The sequence below is a fragment of the Hypomesus nipponensis genome, chromosome 26, assembly GCF_054491055.1.
Source record: "Hypomesus nipponensis isolate SF chromosome 26, ASM5449105v1, whole genome shotgun sequence".
NCBI lineage: Eukaryota > Metazoa > Chordata > Actinopteri > Osmeriformes > Osmeridae > Hypomesus > Hypomesus nipponensis.
This window is the reverse complement of record NC_140386.1, coordinates 140466-159069: the sequence shown is the minus strand read 5'-3', so window position 1 is coordinate 159069 and position 18604 is coordinate 140466. Positions and strand designations below refer to the sequence as shown.

General features: G+C 43.0%; 3 protein-coding genes across 6 annotated transcripts; all 3 read right to left on the bottom strand.

Moving 5' to 3' along the window:
- Nucleotides 1–1479: 1479 nt before the first annotated feature.
- Nucleotides 1480–5465, bottom strand: LOC146220908 (uncharacterized). 2 transcript variants are annotated; one of them, XM_084692347.1, is made up of 8 exons: nucleotides 4990–5465; nucleotides 4697–4798; nucleotides 3746–4546; nucleotides 3327–3650; nucleotides 2879–3214; nucleotides 2625–2792; nucleotides 2454–2505; nucleotides 1480–2350 (listed from the first exon to the last, which is right to left on the bottom strand). In XM_084692347.1, exons 1-8 carry the CDS (start codon nucleotides 5020–5022, stop codon nucleotides 2232–2234), a joined length of 1935 nt encoding a protein of 644 aa, XP_084548473.1. In that variant the 5' UTR covers nucleotides 5023–5465; the 3' UTR covers nucleotides 1480–2231. The 2 variants fall into 2 exon arrangements, with proteins under 2 accessions (XP_084548473.1, XP_084548472.1); XM_084692346.1 differs by having other exon boundaries at nucleotides 1481–2353; nucleotides 4990–5464.
- A 1669-nt stretch (nucleotides 5466–7134) lies between these two features.
- Nucleotides 7135–11825, bottom strand: LOC146220907 (uncharacterized). 2 transcript variants are annotated; one of them, XM_084692337.1, is made up of 8 exons: nucleotides 10452–11825; nucleotides 10159–10260; nucleotides 9208–10008; nucleotides 8789–9112; nucleotides 8341–8676; nucleotides 8087–8254; nucleotides 7916–7967; nucleotides 7135–7815 (listed from the first exon to the last, which is right to left on the bottom strand). In XM_084692337.1, the coding sequence occupies exons 1-8, from the start codon at nucleotides 10482–10484 to the stop codon at nucleotides 7694–7696; spliced, it is 1938 nt and encodes a 645-aa protein (XP_084548463.1). In that variant the 5' UTR covers nucleotides 10485–11825; the 3' UTR covers nucleotides 7135–7693. The 2 variants fall into 2 exon arrangements, with proteins under 2 accessions (XP_084548463.1, XP_084548464.1); XM_084692338.1 differs by having other exon boundaries at nucleotides 7135–7812.
- Nucleotides 11826–13216: 1391 nt separating this feature from the next.
- LOC146220906 (uncharacterized) lies at nucleotides 13217–18048 on the bottom strand. Of its 2 annotated transcripts, none has more exons than XM_084693203.1 (8): nucleotides 16675–18048; nucleotides 16382–16483; nucleotides 15431–16231; nucleotides 15012–15335; nucleotides 14564–14899; nucleotides 14310–14477; nucleotides 14139–14190; nucleotides 13217–14038 (listed from the first exon to the last, which is right to left on the bottom strand). In XM_084693203.1, the coding sequence occupies exons 1-8, from the start codon at nucleotides 16705–16707 to the stop codon at nucleotides 13917–13919; spliced, it is 1938 nt and encodes a 645-aa protein (XP_084549329.1). In that variant the 5' UTR covers nucleotides 16708–18048; the 3' UTR covers nucleotides 13217–13916. The 2 variants fall into 2 exon arrangements, with proteins under 2 accessions (XP_084549329.1, XP_084549330.1); XM_084693204.1 differs by having other exon boundaries at nucleotides 13217–14035.
- Nucleotides 18049–18604: the final 556 nt, after the last annotated feature.

Here is an 18604-nt window from a genome sequence, read left to right as displayed (position 1 = left end):
GAAACTACCAGCGACATTCGTCCATCAAACATTTATACACACAACGCAATCTACACATCTACAATATACAATACACACCTAACAAATTACCTACGATATATACACCTAACAAATTACAATATGTATAGACAATACACAGGTACAATAAAATACACAACACATATATGCATTTGAGGGCAGTGCTGTTGCCGTACCAGAGAGCGATGCAGCCAGTCAGGAGGTTCTCCACAGTGCTGGTGAAGAACAGCGTGAGGATGTGATGGTTCATTCCAAATTTCCTCTGCCGTCTCGAGAAGAAGAGGCGCTGGTGTCCCTTCTTCACAACAGCCTCAGTGACGACAGACCATGTGACTTCCTCAGTGATGTGGACAGACCATGTGACTTCCTCAGTGATGTGGACGGACCATGTGACTTCCTCAGTGATGCGGACGGACCATGTCACTTCCTCAGTGATGTGGACGGACCATGTGACTTCCTCAGTGATGTGGACGGACCATGTGACTTCCTCAGTGATGTGGACGGACCATGTGACTTCCTCACCGTGGACAGACCATGTGACATTAAGTGCATTCGACATGGACTGCGGCTGCATGAAACAACCGGCGAGAGTAGCCGCTTGCAGTCGGGGAGGAGTTGAAAACGTCTCTGTTAAGTCTGACATTTCAGCTTCTCGTGGTTTGCTGCGTTGACGTCAGTCACGGCCGAATAAACGCTTTTTGCTTACTTTACTTTATTTATAATTAAACGTAGTCTTTCCGTTAGTGAAGAGGCGGGGTAAAACCCTTTCTTCCGTAAATTTTGTATTCAATTAAACTCTTTGGTCCGGATTTGAGCATTGGCAAAACTGAAGGTGTCAGAATAATTACAAAACACTCGTCAAAGTTGTCGTGCGTGAGTCTGGCCAATCATGAAATAGCTGTGTCGTCATTAGAACCCGTGCAGTTGCTCTTGAGAAAGTGCGCTCAGTTCTCGAATCGATCTCACAGTACTTTGATGGCGACGTCATAGTGACCTATCCTCGGCGCCGTCTCAAGTCGGACAAAAAGTCTAACCAGAATTTACTGTTTCAAGTCAGCCGCCGGCTGCAGCGCTGCACAAAGTCAGTCCATGTCGAACGCACCTTTCCTCGGTGATGTGGACAGACCATGTGACTTCCTCACCGTGGACAGACCATGTGACTTCCTCATTGATGTGAACAGACCATGTGACTTCCTCAGTGATGTGGACAGACCATGTGACTTCCTCAGTGTGGACAGACCATGTGACCAGCTGAGACGGTAACGCACCTAGCTATACTCTGTACAAAGCGGCATGAGGATAACACGCGTTGTACGCATTTTGATAGCGTTTAGCTCAGTAAGACATACGGAGTATAAGGTTATCAATGTGTATGGTTAATATTGACAATGTGTACATGTTTTTATGAATGACTTGTGGTTGTGTGTTCATTTCTGAATTAACCATAGTTGGTAACAAGGAATAGAGGAGACAAATGACTGGTAATGTTATGCAATATCTCTGTGGTTGTCCCCAGTACATATGTTTTATAATTTAACTTGTTTATTGACAAATAGATCGTCTTTATAAATACTGTCACATTTGATTTGACCTGTTTAAGAAAAGAGTAAGAAATGACAATTTTTGTTTATTTACCTGTAAAAGATTACAGGAAGAGAATAAGAACATTAGATTAGCAAGTTGACTTTGGAATGTAAAGAACTTTTGTAACTATGTAAATCATTTAGAAAATAATACAGATTCTCAATGCAGCTGCCAGAAGGGATGCATCGTGTCCAAGAGTCTTCATTGATATCTCCCCCTTTCAGGCTGTAACATAGATAGGCAGCTATACACCAATGTATTTCACTGAATAAAGAAAACATGAAAGTAGATTGAATGTTCAATTTCAGCACAATGCATGTATATAAAAACAAATGACAAGTTTTCATTTACACTGTGCACAGACCGATTTGATTTATACCAGACATGGAGATTTCATATGTTGAGGATAAAATAAAAGTTGAATTATACTATAGACTATGTTCATGATGCAAGATTCATTTACAATCCTGGAGCCCGCTACACATTTAGCCCCAGTACTTTTTGACCTGTGTATACATCTCTGCATGGATCACAACTTCTTGGAAATGCCAATAACTGTTTTATTTTGGATTCACAATATACTTTGTGTGTTGCTTGTAGGGGCACAGACACTCCTAGGTGACAGGGCCTCAGTCATCCTTTGGAATTCCAGAGGAACATATCATCCTCTTCCAAAGCCCTCTGAAGAATGCACGGATTCCCTTCTTCTTCTTCTTCTCATTCTTCTTCTTCATCTGTCTGTCTTCATCTGCTGAATAAAAACAGCATACATCACTGAATTCGTTTCATGCATTTCAAACTAAGGTAATGGAGGCCAAAAGGAGGCCATCGTGAAGCTTTGAATAACTCACCAGCACACTTTGCAGCCTCTCCACTGCACTGCTCAGGAACAAGATCGGTGAGCTGAAGACAGAGACACAGAAATGAACATGTGTAAAAACATCAAAAGGTGAAAATGGCGTTTCGTAAAAAAGAGCAAGGTGCACAAACCTTAGAAAATCTTAACCCATATTGTCTCTTACCTGAGGAAGCTGAGTGGCCAAGGGGGGGCAGTCAGAGACAGACATCAGGGCCAGGGATCTCTTCTTCTTCGACTCTTTCACAACCTTCTCCAGGAGTTCATTTAGAACATCCTCAGCAGCAATCTCAGACTTCCCATTGATGAGGGCTACCTTCCGTGTCTGAGAGATCTGTAAACAGCAAATCAGTGTAAAGACTTAAGTTATATGTACTGTTGTCTGAACAGCAAAGTAAGCTTTGATGAATGATGCCAGACCTGGGTATCCAGGGGAGTGGTCATGTGAACCATCTCTACTGCAGCTGCTATGAGGTCCTCCACAACTTTGGAAGCTGCAGTCTTCAGGCCAGCCATCACCAGCTCCTTGGCTTCAGCCTTCATGAAGGCTTTTTCAGCACCGTGTCCAGTTGCCACAAGCTGTATGGCTTCGGGAGGCAGTAAGGCCAGGGAAAGACGTTCAGACACAGCAGCCGGGGATCCCTTTTCCACCAACTTCTTCTCTGTCTTCTCCAGGAGTTCATCAGGAACATCTTCAGTAGTAAACTGAGACTTAGCCTTGCCAGTGATGAGGGCAACCTTCTCGGTCTGAGAGATCTGTAAAAAGTTGTAGGAAACCAGTTAAATATAGCTGTTCAACGAAAAACACTACAAACCCAACATAAAATGGGAAGGTTGACTCTGCCATGTTGAGGTAATTATTTCTCACCTCAGTATTAAGGGGAGTGTCAATGCCAACCGCTTTATTGGCTGCTGCTATGAGGTCCTCCACAACTTTGCAAGCTGCAGTTTTCAGGCCGTCCATAACCCACTCCTTGGATTCAGCCTTCACCAGAGCTTTTTCAGCACGGACATCAGCGATGTGTCCAGTTGCCACAAGTTGTATGGCACCAGGAGGCAGTAAGGCCAGGGAAAGACGTTCAGAGACAGCAGCCAGGGATCCCTTTTCCACCGACTTCTTCTCTGTCTTCTCCAGGAGTTCATCAGGATCATCATAATAAATGATGTATCCAGCTGCAGCAAGCTCTTCATTCTTAAAAAAACAACGTAAACATAAAACATGTTGCAATATGAACATTGAACATGACAAGGCCGGTAAAATAACTTTAGATATGTCTAGGTTCATACCATCTGTTTGGCCAGGATAGGCCCGTGACAGTAAGAGAGGTCAGCCAGATATCTTTTCTGCCCTGAGTCCACCACCTTCTCCAGGAGCTCACTGGGGGCTTCCTCAACAATGATGGGTGCCTCGATCTTCCCACAAAACTCCTCAAGCTCCGAGGAATAATCATCAGCCAGGGGTAGCTGGTACTTGAAGGCAGCAGCCATTTTGCTTTGGTATATCTTTCCCAGATAGGTCACCACCGCCTGGACCACAGGCTTCAACTGGAAGACGGTGCTGTTGAAGCCCCTTTGGTTGAAGGTCTTGGCTGTTTCCGTGAAGCACCGAAGCACAGCGGCCATGTTGTCCCGTGCAATCATGCCTGTAACTGAGATCAACAAGTGCCTGGAGCAGGTGCCACAATGGGACAGGAAGATGGAAACCACTCTCATGACTAGATTATAGATTTCACAAGTGGCTGCCACAGCCTTCTTTCCCACAACAGAGACAAGGCCCAGGTTACTGAGTTGTGTGGTTAACTTAGCCAGAGACTGCTGGACCATCTCTCCGGGCTTCTCCAGCAGGTGCTTCAGGGAACAGGTCATCATGCCTGGGACCAGGACCTCAGCTCCCATGGTGAAGTCGGGCATGGCCAGGGCTAAAGACTCTGGTTCAGTTTGTCCACACGATGATGTGGAAGTGCTCTTCATGCTCCCTGTTGCCATAATAGGAAGGCCTTTCAAGGCCGGAGAGAGGCATGTCCTCACATCCTGAGCTGCCGCAGACCGGATCTTTTGGAGGAACGTGTCCAGACCCTCCACTGTGATCTTCACGGAGAGAGAAAGAGATAAGGAGATCCAATTGACCAGAATTGAAATTGAAGAATCCAATTGAAAGATATTTTAGTCACCAAACTAAATCTGCTCAGTGTCATGAGAGAGGCTAAGGACAGAAACGAATGCTGTTGTCATTCATACCTTTCCGTCAAACAGCTCTGACAAACGACGTTCGTATGCTTGCATTTCACTGAGAATGTTCTCCAGCTCACAAACTAGCACACGCATTTTCGTGTTCTCCTCCTGAATTCAACATTTGAAACTATTAACACTGAATAATCGTCTCCAAAATGTCACTCAAATAATGACTTCTGAGCCTTTTTCTTTTCTTTACAGACACATTACATTTTGAATAAGCATTGGTTACTTAATCTTTAACATATTAAGTATTCAGCAATAGCAGATTTAAATCAATTCCTACTGTGTAATATTACCTGAATCTCATCATGTTCATCTTCACTGTCCATTTTGGTGAAACAGTCATTTACCTAAAGAATGACATTGGCAATCAAAATGTCTATAAAAAGATATCTAAATAACTTCCATACAGTTTACTGATAATTATTGCAGATACGGTTTTCTACAATGCTGGTGCTGTTGTGAAGAGGACGAAAAGAAGCTTTTACTTTAGTACTTCAGAATGGAATGACATCATGGAAAATTAAGACATTGTGACATCACAGTTATTGATGCGTCATGGTTCTTGTCAAAACCATAACAACTGTACACAGAAACTGAATATTGATGAGGGTAGCCTACTGTTAATAACATACATTTAGACGTGGAAATCAATGATAATACCAACTAGATACATTTTATGATGCACAGTATGGGTCATTCATATAAACCATAGCTTATACTGTCCATTCATATAAGCTGCCTACATGTTTGAAAATTGTAATCATGGGAAACTACCAGCGACATTCGTCCATCAAACATTTATACACACAACGCAATCTACACATCTACAATATACAATACACACCTAACAAATTACCTACGATATATACACCTAACAAATTACAATATTTATAGACAATACACAGGTACAATAAAATACACAACACATATATGCAGTTGAGGGCAGTGCTGTTGCCGTACCAGAGAGCGATGCAGCCAGTCAGGAGGTTCTCCACAGTGCTGGTGAAGAACAGCGTGAGGATGTGATGGTTCATTCCAAATTTCCTCTGCCGTCTCGAGAAGAAGAGGCGCTGGTGTCCCTTCTTCACAACAGCCTCAGTGACGACAGACCATGTGACTTCCTCAGTGATGTGGACAGACCATGTGACTTCCTCAGTGATGTGGACGGACCATGTGACTTCCTCAGTGATGCGGACGGACCATGTCACTTCCTCAGTGATGTGGACGGACCATGTGACTTCCTCAGTGATGTGGACGGACCATGTGACTTCCTCAGTGATGTGGACGGACCATGTGACTTCCTCACCGTGGACAGACCATGTGACATTAAGTGCATTCGACATGGACTGCGGCTGCATGAAACAACCGGCGAGAGTAGCCGCTTGCAGTCAGGGAGGAGTTGAAAACGTCTCTGTTAAGTCTGACATTTCAGCTTCTCGTGGTTTGCTGCGTTGACGTCAGTCACGGCCGAATAAACGCTTTTTGCTTACTTTACTTTATTTATAATTAAACGTAGTCTTTCCGTTAGTGAAGAGGCGGGGTAAAACCCTTTCTTCCGTAAATTTTGTATTCAATTAAACTCTTTGGTCCGGATTTGAGCATTGGCAAAACTGAAGGTGTCAGAATAATTACAAAACACTCGTCAAAGTTGTCGTGCGTGAGTCTGGCCAATCATGAAATAGCTGTGTCGTCATTAGAACCCGTGCAGTTGCTCTTGAGAAAGTGCGCTCAGTTCTCGAATCGATCTCACAGTACTTTGATGGCGACGTCATAGTGACCTATCCTCGGCGCCGTCTCAAGTCGGACAAAAAGTCTAACCAGAATTTACTGTTTCAAGTCAGCCGCCGGCTGCAGCGCTGCACAAAGTCAGTCCATGTCGAACGCACCTTTCCTCGGTGATGTGGACAGACCATGTGACTTCCTCACCGTGGACAGACCATGTGACTTCCTCATTGATGTGAACAGACCATGTGACTTCCTCAGTGATGTGGACAGACCATGTGACTTCCTCAGTGTGGACAGACCATGTGACCAGCTGAGACGGTAACGCACCTAGCTATACTCTGTACAAAGCGGCATGAGGATAACACGCGTTGTACGCATTTTGATAGCGTTTAGCTCAGTAAGACATACGGAGTATAAGGTTATCAATGTGTATGGTTAATATTGACAATGTGTACATGTTTTTATGAATGACTTGTGGTTGTGTGTTCATTTCTGAATTAACCATAGTTGGTAACAAGGAATAGAGGAGACAAATGACTGGTAATGTTATGCAATATCTCTGTGGTTGTCCCCAGTACATATGTTTTATAATTTAACTTGTTTATTGACAAATAGATCGTCTTTATAAATACTGTCACATTTGATTTGACCTGTTTAAGAAAAGAGTAAGAAATGACAATTTTTGTTTATTTAACTGTAAAAGATTACAGGAAGAGAATAAGAACATTAGATTAGCAAGTTGACTTTGGAATGTAAAGAACTTTTGTAACTATGTAAATCATTTAGAAAATAATACAGATTCTCAATGCAGCTGCCAGAAGGGATGCATCGTGTCCAAGAGTCTTCATTGATATCTCCCCCTTTCAGGCTGTAACATAGATAGGCAGCTATACACCAATGTATTTCACTGAATAAAGAAAACATGAAAGTAGATTGAATGTTCAATTTCAGCACAATGCATGTATATAAAAACAAATGACAAGTTTTCATTTACACTGTGCACAGACCGATTTGATTTATACCAGACATGGAGATTTCATATGTTGAGGATAAAATAAAAGTTGAATTATACTATAGACTATGTTCATGATGCAAGATTCATTTACAATCCTGGAGCCCGCTACACATTTAGCCCCAGTACTTTTTGACCTGTGTATACATCTCTGCATGGATCACAACTTCTTGGAAATGCCAATAACTGTTTTATTTTGGATTCACAATATACTTTGTGTGTTGCTTGTAGGGGCACAGACACTCCTAGGTGACAGGGCCTCAGTCATCCTTTGGAATTCCAGAGGAACATATCATCCTCTTCCAAAGCCCTCTGAAGAATGCACGGATTCCCTTCTTCTTCTTCTTCTCATTCTTCTTCTTCATCTGTCTGTCTTCATCTGCTGAATAAAAACAGCATACATCACTGAATTCGTTTCATGCATTTCAAACTAAGGTAATGGAGGCCAAAAGGAGGCCATCGTGAAGCTTTGAATAACTCACCAGCACACTTTGCAGCCTCTCCACTGCACTGCTCAGGAACAAGATCGGTGAGCTGAAGACAGAGACACAGAAATGAACATGTGTAAAAACATCAAAAGGTGAAAATGGCGTTTCGTAAAAAAGAGCAAGGTGCACAAACCTTAGAAAATCTTAACCCATATTGTCTCTTACCTGAGGAAGCTGAGTGGCCAAGGGGGGGCAGTCAGAGACAGACATCAGGGCCAGGGATCTCTTCTTCTTCGACTCTTTCACAACCTTCTCCAGGAGTTCATTTAGAACATCCTCAGCAGCAATCTCAGACTTCCCATTGATGAGGGCTACCTTCCGTGTCTGAGAGATCTGTAAACAGCAAATCAGTGTAAAGACTTAAGTTATATGTACTGTTGTCTGAACAGCAAAGTAAGCTTTGATGAATGATGCCAGACCTGGGTATCCAGGGGAGTGGTCATGTGAACCATCTCTACTGCAGCTGCTATGAGGTCCTCCACAACTTTGGAAGCTGCAGTCTTCAGGCCAGCCATCACCAGCTCCTTGGCTTCAGCCTTCATGAAGGCTTTTTCAGCACCGTGTCCAGTTGCCACAAGCTGTATGGCTTCGGGAGGCAGTAAGGCCAGGGAAAGACGTTCAGACACAGCAGCCGGGGATCCCTTTTCCACCAACTTCTTCTCTGTCTTCTCCAGGAGTTCATCAGGAACATCTTCAGTAGTAAACTGAGACTTAGCCTTGCCAGTGATGAGGGCAACCTTCTCGGTCTGAGAGATCTGTAAAAAGTTGTAGGAAACCAGTTAAATATAGCTGTTCAACGAAAAACACTACAAACCCAACATAAAATGGGAAGGTTGACTCTGCCATGTTGAGGTAATTATTTCTCACCTCAGTATTAAGGGGAGTGTCAATGCCAACCGCTTTATTGGCTGCTGCTATGAGGTCCTCCACAACTTTGCAAGCTGCAGTTTTCAGGCCGTCCATAACCCACTCCTTGGATTCAGCCTTCACCAGAGCTTTTTCAGCACGGACATCAGCGATGTGTCCAGTTGCCACAAGTTGTATGGCACCAGGAGGCAGTAAGGCCAGGGAAAGACGTTCAGAGACAGCAGCCAGGGATCCCTTTTCCACCGACTTCTTCTCTGTCTTCTCCAGGAGTTCATCAGGATCATCATAATAAATGATGTATCCAGCTGCAGCAAGCTCTTCATTCTTAAAAAAACAACGTAAACATAAAACATGTTGCAATATGAACATTGAACATGACAAGGCCGGTAAAATAACTTTAGATATGTCTAGGTTCATACCATCTGTTTGGCCAGGATAGGCCCGTGACAGTAAGAGAGGTCAGCCAGATATCTTTTCTGCCCTGAGTCCACCACCTTCTCCAGGAGCTCACTGGGGACTTCCTCAACAATGATGGGTGCCTCGATCTTCCCACAAAACTCCTCAAGCTCCGAGGAATAATCATCAGCCAGGGGTAGCTGGTACTTGAAGGCAGCAGCCATTTTGCTTTGGTATATCTTTCCCAGATAGGTCACCACCGCCTGGACCACAGGCTTCAACTGGAAGACGGTGCTGTTGAAGCCCCTTTGGTTGAAGGTCTTGGCTGTTTCCGTGAAGCACCGAAGCACAGCGGCCATGTTGTCCCGTGCAATCATGCCTGTAACTGAGATCAACAAGTGCCTGGAGCAGGTGCCACAATGGGACAGGAAGATGGAAACCACTCTCATGACTAGATTATAGATTTCACAAGTGGCTGCCACAGCCTTCTTTCCCACAACAGAGACAAGGCCCAGGTTACTGAGTTGTGTGGTTAACTTAGCCAGAGACTGCTGGACCATCTCTCCGGGCTTCTCCAGCAGGTGCTTCAGGGAACAGGTCATCATGCCTGGGACCAGGACCTCAGCTCCCATGGTGAAGTCGGGCATGGCCAGGGCTAAAGACTCTGGTTCAGTTTGTCCACACGATGATGTGGAAGTGCTCTTCATGCTCCCTGTTGCCATAATAGGAAGGCCTTTCAAGGCCGGAGAGAGGCATGTCCTCACATCCTGAGCTGCCGCAGACCGGATCTTTTGGAGGAACGTGTCCAGACCCTCCACTGTGATCTTCACGGAGAGAGAAAGAGATAAGGAGATCCAATTGACCAGAATTGAAATTGAAGAATCCAATTGAAAGATATTTTAGTCACCAAACTAAATCTGCTCAGTGTCATGAGAGAGGCTAAGGACAGAAACGAATGCTGTTGTCATTCATACCTTTCCGTCAAACAGCTCTGACAAACGACGTTCGTATGCTTGCATTTCACTGAGAATGTTCTCCAGCTCACAAACTAGCACACGCATTTTCGTGTTCTCCTCCTGAATTCAACATTTGAAACTATTAACACTGAATAATCGTCTCCAAAATGTCACTCAAATAATGACTTCTGAGCCTTTTTCTTTTCTTTACAGACACATTACATTTTGAATAAGCATTGGTTACTTAATCTTTAACATATTAAGTATTCAGCAATAGCAGATTTAAATCAATTCCTACTGTGTAATATTACCTGAATCTCATCATGTTCATCTTCACTGTCCATTTTGGTGAAACAGTCATTTACCTAAAGAATGACATTGGCAATCAAAATGTCTATAAAAAGATATCTAAATAACTTCCATACAGTTTACTGATAATTATTGCAGATACGGTTTTCTACAATGCTGGTGCTGTTGTGAAGAGGACGAAAAGAAGCTTTTACTTTAGTACTTCAGAATGGAATGACATCATGGAAAATTAAGACATTGTGACATCACAGTTATTGATGCGTCATGGTTCTTGTCAAAACCATAACAACTGTACACAGAAACTGAATATTGATGAGGGTAGCCTACTGTTAATAACATACATTTAGACGTGGAAATCAATGATAATACCAACTAGATACATTTTATGATGCACAGTATGGGTCATTCATATAAACCATAGCTTATACTGTCCATTCATATAAGCTGCCTACATGTTTGAAAATTGTAATCATGGGAAACTACCAGCGACATTCGTCCATCAAACATTTAAACTGCCTCTACCACAAATTGACTTAAATTGATATGGCATAATTGGTAATAGTAATAGACGGCAGGAATTTAAGGTAGCCTAATAACAGCGTAGCGCAACAGTTTATCCAACAAAGATTTAGTTCAGAGCTTATCACTGGCTTTGCTTGCTACGTTCAAAAGGTGACACTCACTTCCACATATCGGCACAGGCCTGTCCGAGATTGCTTTTGAACCACATACTATGAGCCCAAATCAACATCTATGGACTGACATAGAAAAGAAGACTTAACCTTTTTAAGTATTACAGTAAATAAAGTCATACATTAAAGAAAGTCAACAGAAGAATCCAGTGCATTTAGAAAGGAAGTAACTCAAAACCGGACCAAAAATATGAGAAGATGATGTTGACAAAGTATATAATTGTTTTCTTTTTACCTGTATGATTAAAAACTCTCTTGGTAGTCGCTTTGGATAAAAGCGTCTGCTAAATTGCACAAATGTAAAACTCCAGTCAAACCATATAACCGCAAACAAAACGACTGTGGATCACAATGTTTTACAAAATGCCTGTTTATCCCTGATAAATTAAACAGATGATTGAAAAGAAGCAGTTACTCGGTTTTTATTTCCATAGGGAGGCGCCTTTAATCATATCAAAATCAAATCACACCCTTTTATTGTCACTCAACCATACAGGACTGCAACAGAGGCTGAAAGTCGTGGGCGCAGGTACAGGCAAATAAGCAATATATAACAATTATAACAACATGATCTTTTATACACACAACGCAATCTACACATCTACAATATACAATACACACCTAACAAATGACCTACGATATATACACCTAACAAATTACAATATGTATAGACAATACACAGGTACAATAAAATACACAACACATATATGCAGTTGAGGGCAGTGCTGTTGCCGTACCAGAGAGCGAATGCAGCCAGTCAGGAGGTTCTCCACAGTGCTGGTGAAGAACAGCGTGAGGATGTGATGGTTCATTCCAAATTTCCTCTGCCGTCTCGAGAAGAAGAGGCGCTGGTGTCCCTTCTTCACAACAGCCTCAGTGACGACAGACCATGTGACTTCCTCAGTGATGTGGACAGACCATGTGACTTCCTCAGTGATGTGGACGGACCATGTGACTTCCTCAGTGATGCGGACGGACCATGTCACTTCCTCAGTGATGTGGACGGACCATGTGACTTCCTCAGTGATGTGGACGGACCATGTGACTTCCTCAGTGATGTGGACGGACCATGTGACTTCCTCACCGTGGACAGACCATGTGACATTAAGTGCATTTGACATGGACTGCGGCTGCATGAAACAACCGGCGAGAGTAGCCGCTTGCAGTCGGGGAGGAGTTGAAAACGTCTCTGTTAAGTCTGACATTTCAGCTTCTCGTGGTTTGCTGCGTTGACGTCAGTCACGGCCGAATAAACGCTTTTTGCTTACTTTACTTTATTTATAATTAAACGTAGTCTTTCCGTTAGTGAAGAGGCGGGGTAAAACCCTTTCTTCCGTAAATTTTGTATTCAATTAAACTCTTTGGTCCGGATTTGAGCATTGGCAAAACTGAAGGTGTCAGAATAATTACAAAACACTCGTCAAAGTTGTCGTGCGTGAGTCTGGCCAATCATGAAATAGCTGTGTCGTCATTAGAACCCGTGCAGTTGCTCTTGAGAAAGTGCGCTCAGTTCTCGAATCGATCTCACAGTACTTTGATGGCGACGTCATAGTGACCTATCCTCGGCGCCGTCTCAAGTCGGACAAAAAGTCTAACCAGAATTTACTGTTTCAAGTCAGCCGCCGGCTGCAGCGCTGCACAAAGTCAGTCCATGTCGAACGCACCTTTCCTCGGTGATGTGGACAGACCATGTGACTTCCTCACCGTGGACAGACCATGTGACTTCCTCATTGATGTGAACAGACCATGTGACTTCCTCAGTGATGTGGACAGACCATGTGACTTCCTCAGTGTGGACAGACCATGTGACCAGCTGAGACGGTAACGCACCTAGCTATACTCTGTACAAAGCGGCATGAGGATAACACGCGTTGTACGCATTTTGATAGCGTTTAGCTCAGCAAGACATACGGAGTATAAGGTTATCAATGTGTATGGTTAATATTGACAATGTGTACATGTTTTTATGAATGACTTGTGGTTGTGTGTTCATTTCTGAATTAACCATAGTTGGTAACAAGGAATAGAGGAGACAAATGACTGGTAATGTTATGCAATATCTCTGTGGTTGTCCCCAGTACATATGTTTTATAATTTAACTTGTTTATTGACAAATAGATCGTCTTTATAAATACTGTCACATTTGATTTGACCTGTTTAAGAAAAGAGTAAGAAATGACAATTTTTGTTTATTTACCTGTAAAAGATTACAGGAAGAGAATAAGAACATTAGATTAGCAAGTTGACTTTGGAATGTAAAGAACTTTTGTAACTATGTAAATCATTTAGAAAATAATACAGATTCTCAATGCAGCTGCCAGAAGGGATGCATCGTGTCCAAGAGTCTTCATTGATATCTCCCCCTTTCAGGCTGTAACATAGATAGGCAGCTATACACCAATGTATTTCACTGAATAAAGAAAACATGAAAGTAGATTGAATGTTCAATTTCAGCACAATGCATGTATATAAAAACAAATGACAAGTTTTCATTTACACTGTGCACAGACCGATTTGATTTATACCAGACATGGAGATTTCATATGTTGAGGATAAAATAAAAGTTGAATTATACTATAGACTATGTTCATGATGCAAGATTCATTTACAATCCTGGAGCCCGCTACACATTTAGCCCCAGTACTTTTTGACCTGTGTATACATCTCTGCATGGATCACAACTTCTTGGAAATGCCAATAACTGTTTTATTTTGGATTCACAATATACTTTGTGTGTTGCTTGTAGGGGCACAGACACTCCTAGGTGACAGGGCCTCAGTCATCCTTTGGAATTCCAGAGGAACATATCATCCTCTTCCAAAGCCCTCTGAAGAATGCACGGATTCCCTTCTTCTTCTTCTTCTCATTCTTCTTCTTCATCTGTCTGTCTTCATCTGCTGAATAAAAACAGCATACATCACTGAATTCGTTTCATGCATTTCAAACTAAGGTAATGGAGGCCAAAAGGAGGCCATCGTGAAGCTTTGAATAACTCACCAGCACACTTTGCAGCCTCTCCACTGCACTGCTCAGGAACAAGATCGGTGAGCTGAAGACAGAGACACAGAAATGAACATGTGTAAAAACATCAAAAGGTGAAAATGGCGTTTCGTAAAAAAGAGCAAGGTGCACAAACCTTAGAAAATCTTAACCCATATTGTCTCTTACCTGAGGAAGCTGAGTGGCCAAGGGGGGGCAGTCAGAGACAGACATCAGGGCCAGGGATCTCTTCTTCTTCGACTCTTTCACAACCTTCTCCAGGAGTTCATTTAGAACATCCTCAGCAGCAATCTCAGACTTCCCATTGATGAGGGCTACCTTCCGTGTCTGAGAGATCTGTAAACAGCAAATCAGTGTAAAGACTTAAGTTATATGTACTGTTGTCTGAACAGCAAAGTAAGCTTTGATGAATGATGCCAGACCTGGGTATCCAGGGGAGTGGTCATGTGAACCATCTCTACTGCAGCTGCTATGAGGTCCTCCACAACTTTGGAAGCTGCAGTCTTCAGGCCAGCCATCACCAGCTCCTTGGCTTCAGCCTTCATGAAGGCTTTTTCAGCACCGTGTCCAGTTGCCACAAGCTGTATGGCTTCGGGAGGCAGTAAGGCCAGGGAAAGACGTTCAGACACAGCAGCCGGGGATCCCTTTTCCACCAACTTCTTCTCTGTCTTCTCCAGGAGTTCATCAGGAACATCTTCAGTAGTAAACTGAGACTTAGCCTTGCCAGTGATGAGGGCAACCTTCTCGGTCTGAGAGATCTGTAAAAAGTTGTAGGAAACCAGTTAAATATAGCTGTTCAACGAAAAACACTACAAACCCAACATAAAATGGGAAGGTTGACTCTGCCATGTTGAGGTAATTATTTCTCACCTCAGTATTAAGGGGAGTGTCAATGCCAACCGCTTTATTGGCTGCTGCTATGAGGTCCTCCACAACTTTGCAAGCTGCAGTTTTCAGGCCGTCCATAACCCACTCCTTGGATTCAGCCTTCACCAGAGCTTTTTCAGCACGGACATCAGCGATGTGTCCAGTTGCCACAAGTTGTATGGCACCAGGAGGCAGTAAGGCCAGGGAAAGACGTTCAGAGACAGCAGCCAGGGATCCCTTTTCCACCGACTTCTTCTCTGTCTTCTCCAGGAGTTCATCAGGATCATCATAATAAATGATGTATCCAGCTGCAGCAAGCTCTTCATTCTTAAAAAAACAACGTAAACATAAAACATGTTGCAATATGAACATTGAACATGACAAGGCCGGTAAAATAACTTTAGATATGTCTAGGTTCATACCATCTGTTTGGCCAGGATAGGCCCGTGACAGTAAGAGAGGTCAGCCAGATATCTTTTCTGCCCTGAGTCCACCACCTTCTCCAGGAGCTCACTGGGGACTTCCTCAACAATGATGGGTGCCTCGATCTTCCCACAAAACTCCTCAAGCTCCGAGGAATAATCATCAGCCAGGGGTAGCTGGTACTTGAAGGCAGCAGCCATTTTGCTTTGGTATATCTTTCCCAGATAGGTCACCACCGCCTGGACCACAGGCTTCAACTGGAAGACGGTGCTGTTGAAGCCCCTTTGGTTGAAGGTCTTGGCTGTTTCCGTGAAGCACCGAAGCACAGCGGCCATGTTGTCCCGTGCAATCATGCCTGTAACTGAGATCAACAAGTGCCTGGAGCAGGTGCCACAATGGGACAGGAAGATGGAAACCACTCTCATGACTAGATTATAGATTTCACAAGTGGCTGCCACAGCCTTCTTTCCCACAACAGAGACAAGGCCCAGGTTACTGAGTTGTGTGGTTAACTTAGCCAGAGACTGCTGGACCATCTCTCCGGGCTTCTCCAGCAGGTGCTTCAGGGAACAGGTCATCATGCCTGGGACCAGGACCTCAGCTCCCATGGTGAAGTCGGGCATGGCCAGGGCTAAAGACTCTGGTTCAGTTTGTCCACACGATGATGTGGAAGTGCTCTTCATGCTCCCTGTTGCCATAATAGGAAGGCCTTTCAAGGCCGGAGAGAGGCATGTCCTCACATCCTGAGCTGCCGCAGACCGGATCTTTTGGAGGAACGTGTCCAGACCCTCCACTGTGATCTTCACGGAGAGAGAAAGAGATAAGGAGATCCAATTGACCAGAATTGAAATTGAAGAATCCAATTGAAAGATATTTTAGTCACCAAACTAAATCTGCTCAGTGTCATGAGAGAGGCTAAGGACAGAAACGAATGCTGTTGTCATTCATACCTTTCCGTCAAACAGCTCTGACAAACGACGTTCGTATGCTTGCATTTCACTGAGAATGTTCTCCAGCTCACAAACTAGCACACGCATTTTCGTGTTCTCCTCCTGAATTCAACATTTGAAACTATTAACACTGAATAATCGTCTCCAAAATGTCACTCAAATAATGACTTCTGAGCCTTTTTCTTTTCTTTACAGACACATTACATTTTGAATAAGCATTGGTTACTTAATCTTTAACATATTAAGTATTCAGCAATAGCAGATTTAAATCAATTCCTACTGTGTAATATTACCTGAATCTCATCATGTTCATCTTCACTGTCCATTTTGGTGAAACAGTCATTTACCTAAAGAATGACATTGGCAATCAAAATGTCTATAAAAAGATATCTAAATAACTTCCATACAGTTTACTGATAATTATTGCAGATACGGTTTTCTACAATGCTGGTGCTGTTGTGAAGAGGACGAAAAGAAGCTTTTACTTTAGTACTTCAGAATGGAATGACATCATGGAAAATTAAGACATTGTGACATCACAGTTATTGATGCGTCATGGTTCTTGTCAAAACCATAACAACTGTACACAGAAACTGAATATTGATGAGGGTAGCCTACTGTTAATAACATACATTTAGACGTGGAAATCAATGATAATACCAACTAGATACATTTTATGATGCACAGTATGGGTCATTCATATAAACCATAGCTTATACTGTCCATTCATATAAGCTGCCTACATGTTTGAAAATTGTAATCATGGGAAACTACCAGCGACATTCGTCCATCAAACATTTAAACTGCCTCTACCACAAATTGACTTAAATTGATATGGCATAATTGGTAATAGTAATAGACGGCAGGAATTTAAGGTAGCCTAATAACAGCGTAGCGCAACAGTTTATCCAACAAAGATTTAGTTCAGAGCTTATCACTGGCTTTGCTTGCTACGTTCAAAAGGTGACACTCACTTCCACATATCGGCACAGGCCTGTCCGAGATTGCTTTTGAACCACATACTATGAGCCCAAATCAACATCTATGGACTGACATAGAAAAGAAGACTTAACCTTTTTAAGTATTACAGTAAATAAAGTCATACATTAAAGAAAGTCAACAGAAGAATCCAGTGCATTTAGAAAGGAAGTAACTCAAAACCGGACCAAAAATATGAGAAGATGATGTTGACAAAGTATATAATTGTTTTCTTTTTACCTGTATGATTAAAAACTCTCTTGGTAGTCGCTTTGGATAAAAGCGTCTGCTAAATTGCACAAATGTAAAACTCCAGTCAAACCATATAACCGCAAACAAAACGACTGTGGATCACAATGTTTTACAAAATGCCTGTTTATCCCTGATAAATTAAACAGATGATTGAAAAGAAGCAGTTACTCGGTTTTTATTTCCATAGGGAGGCGCCTTTAATCATATCAAAATCAAATCACACCCTTTTATTGTCACTCAACCATACAGGACTGCAACAGAGGCTGAAAGTCGTGGGCGCAGGTACAGGCAAATAAGCAATATATAACAATTATAACAACATGATCTTTTATACACACAACGCAATCTACACATCTACAATATACAATACACACCTAACAAATGACCTACGATATATACACCTAACAAATTACAATATGTATAGACAATACACAGGTACAATAAAATACACAACACATATATGCAGTTGAGGGCAGTGCTGTTGCCGTACCAGAGAGCGAATGCAGCCAGTCAGGAGGTTCTCCACAGTGCTGGTGAAGAACAGCGTGAGGATGTGATGGTTCATTCCAAATTTCCTCTGCCGTCTCGAGAAGAAGAGGCGCTGGTGTCCCTTCTTCACAACAGCCTCAGTGACGACAGACCATGTGACTTCCTCAGTGATGTGGACAGACCATGTGACTTCCTCAGTGATGTGGACGGACCATGTGACTTCCTCAGTGATGCGGACGGACCATGTCACTTCCTCAGTGATGTGGACGGACCATGTGACTTCCTCAGTGATGTGGACGGACCATGTGACTTCCTCAGTGATGTGGACGGACCATGTGACTTCCTCACCGTGGACAGACCATGTGACATTAAGTGCATTTGACATGGACTGCGGCTGCATGAAACAACCGGCGAGAGTAGCCGCTTGCAGTCGGGGAGGAGTTGAAAACGTCTCTGTTAAGTCTGACATTTCAGCTTCTCGTGGTTTGCTGCGTTGACGTCAGT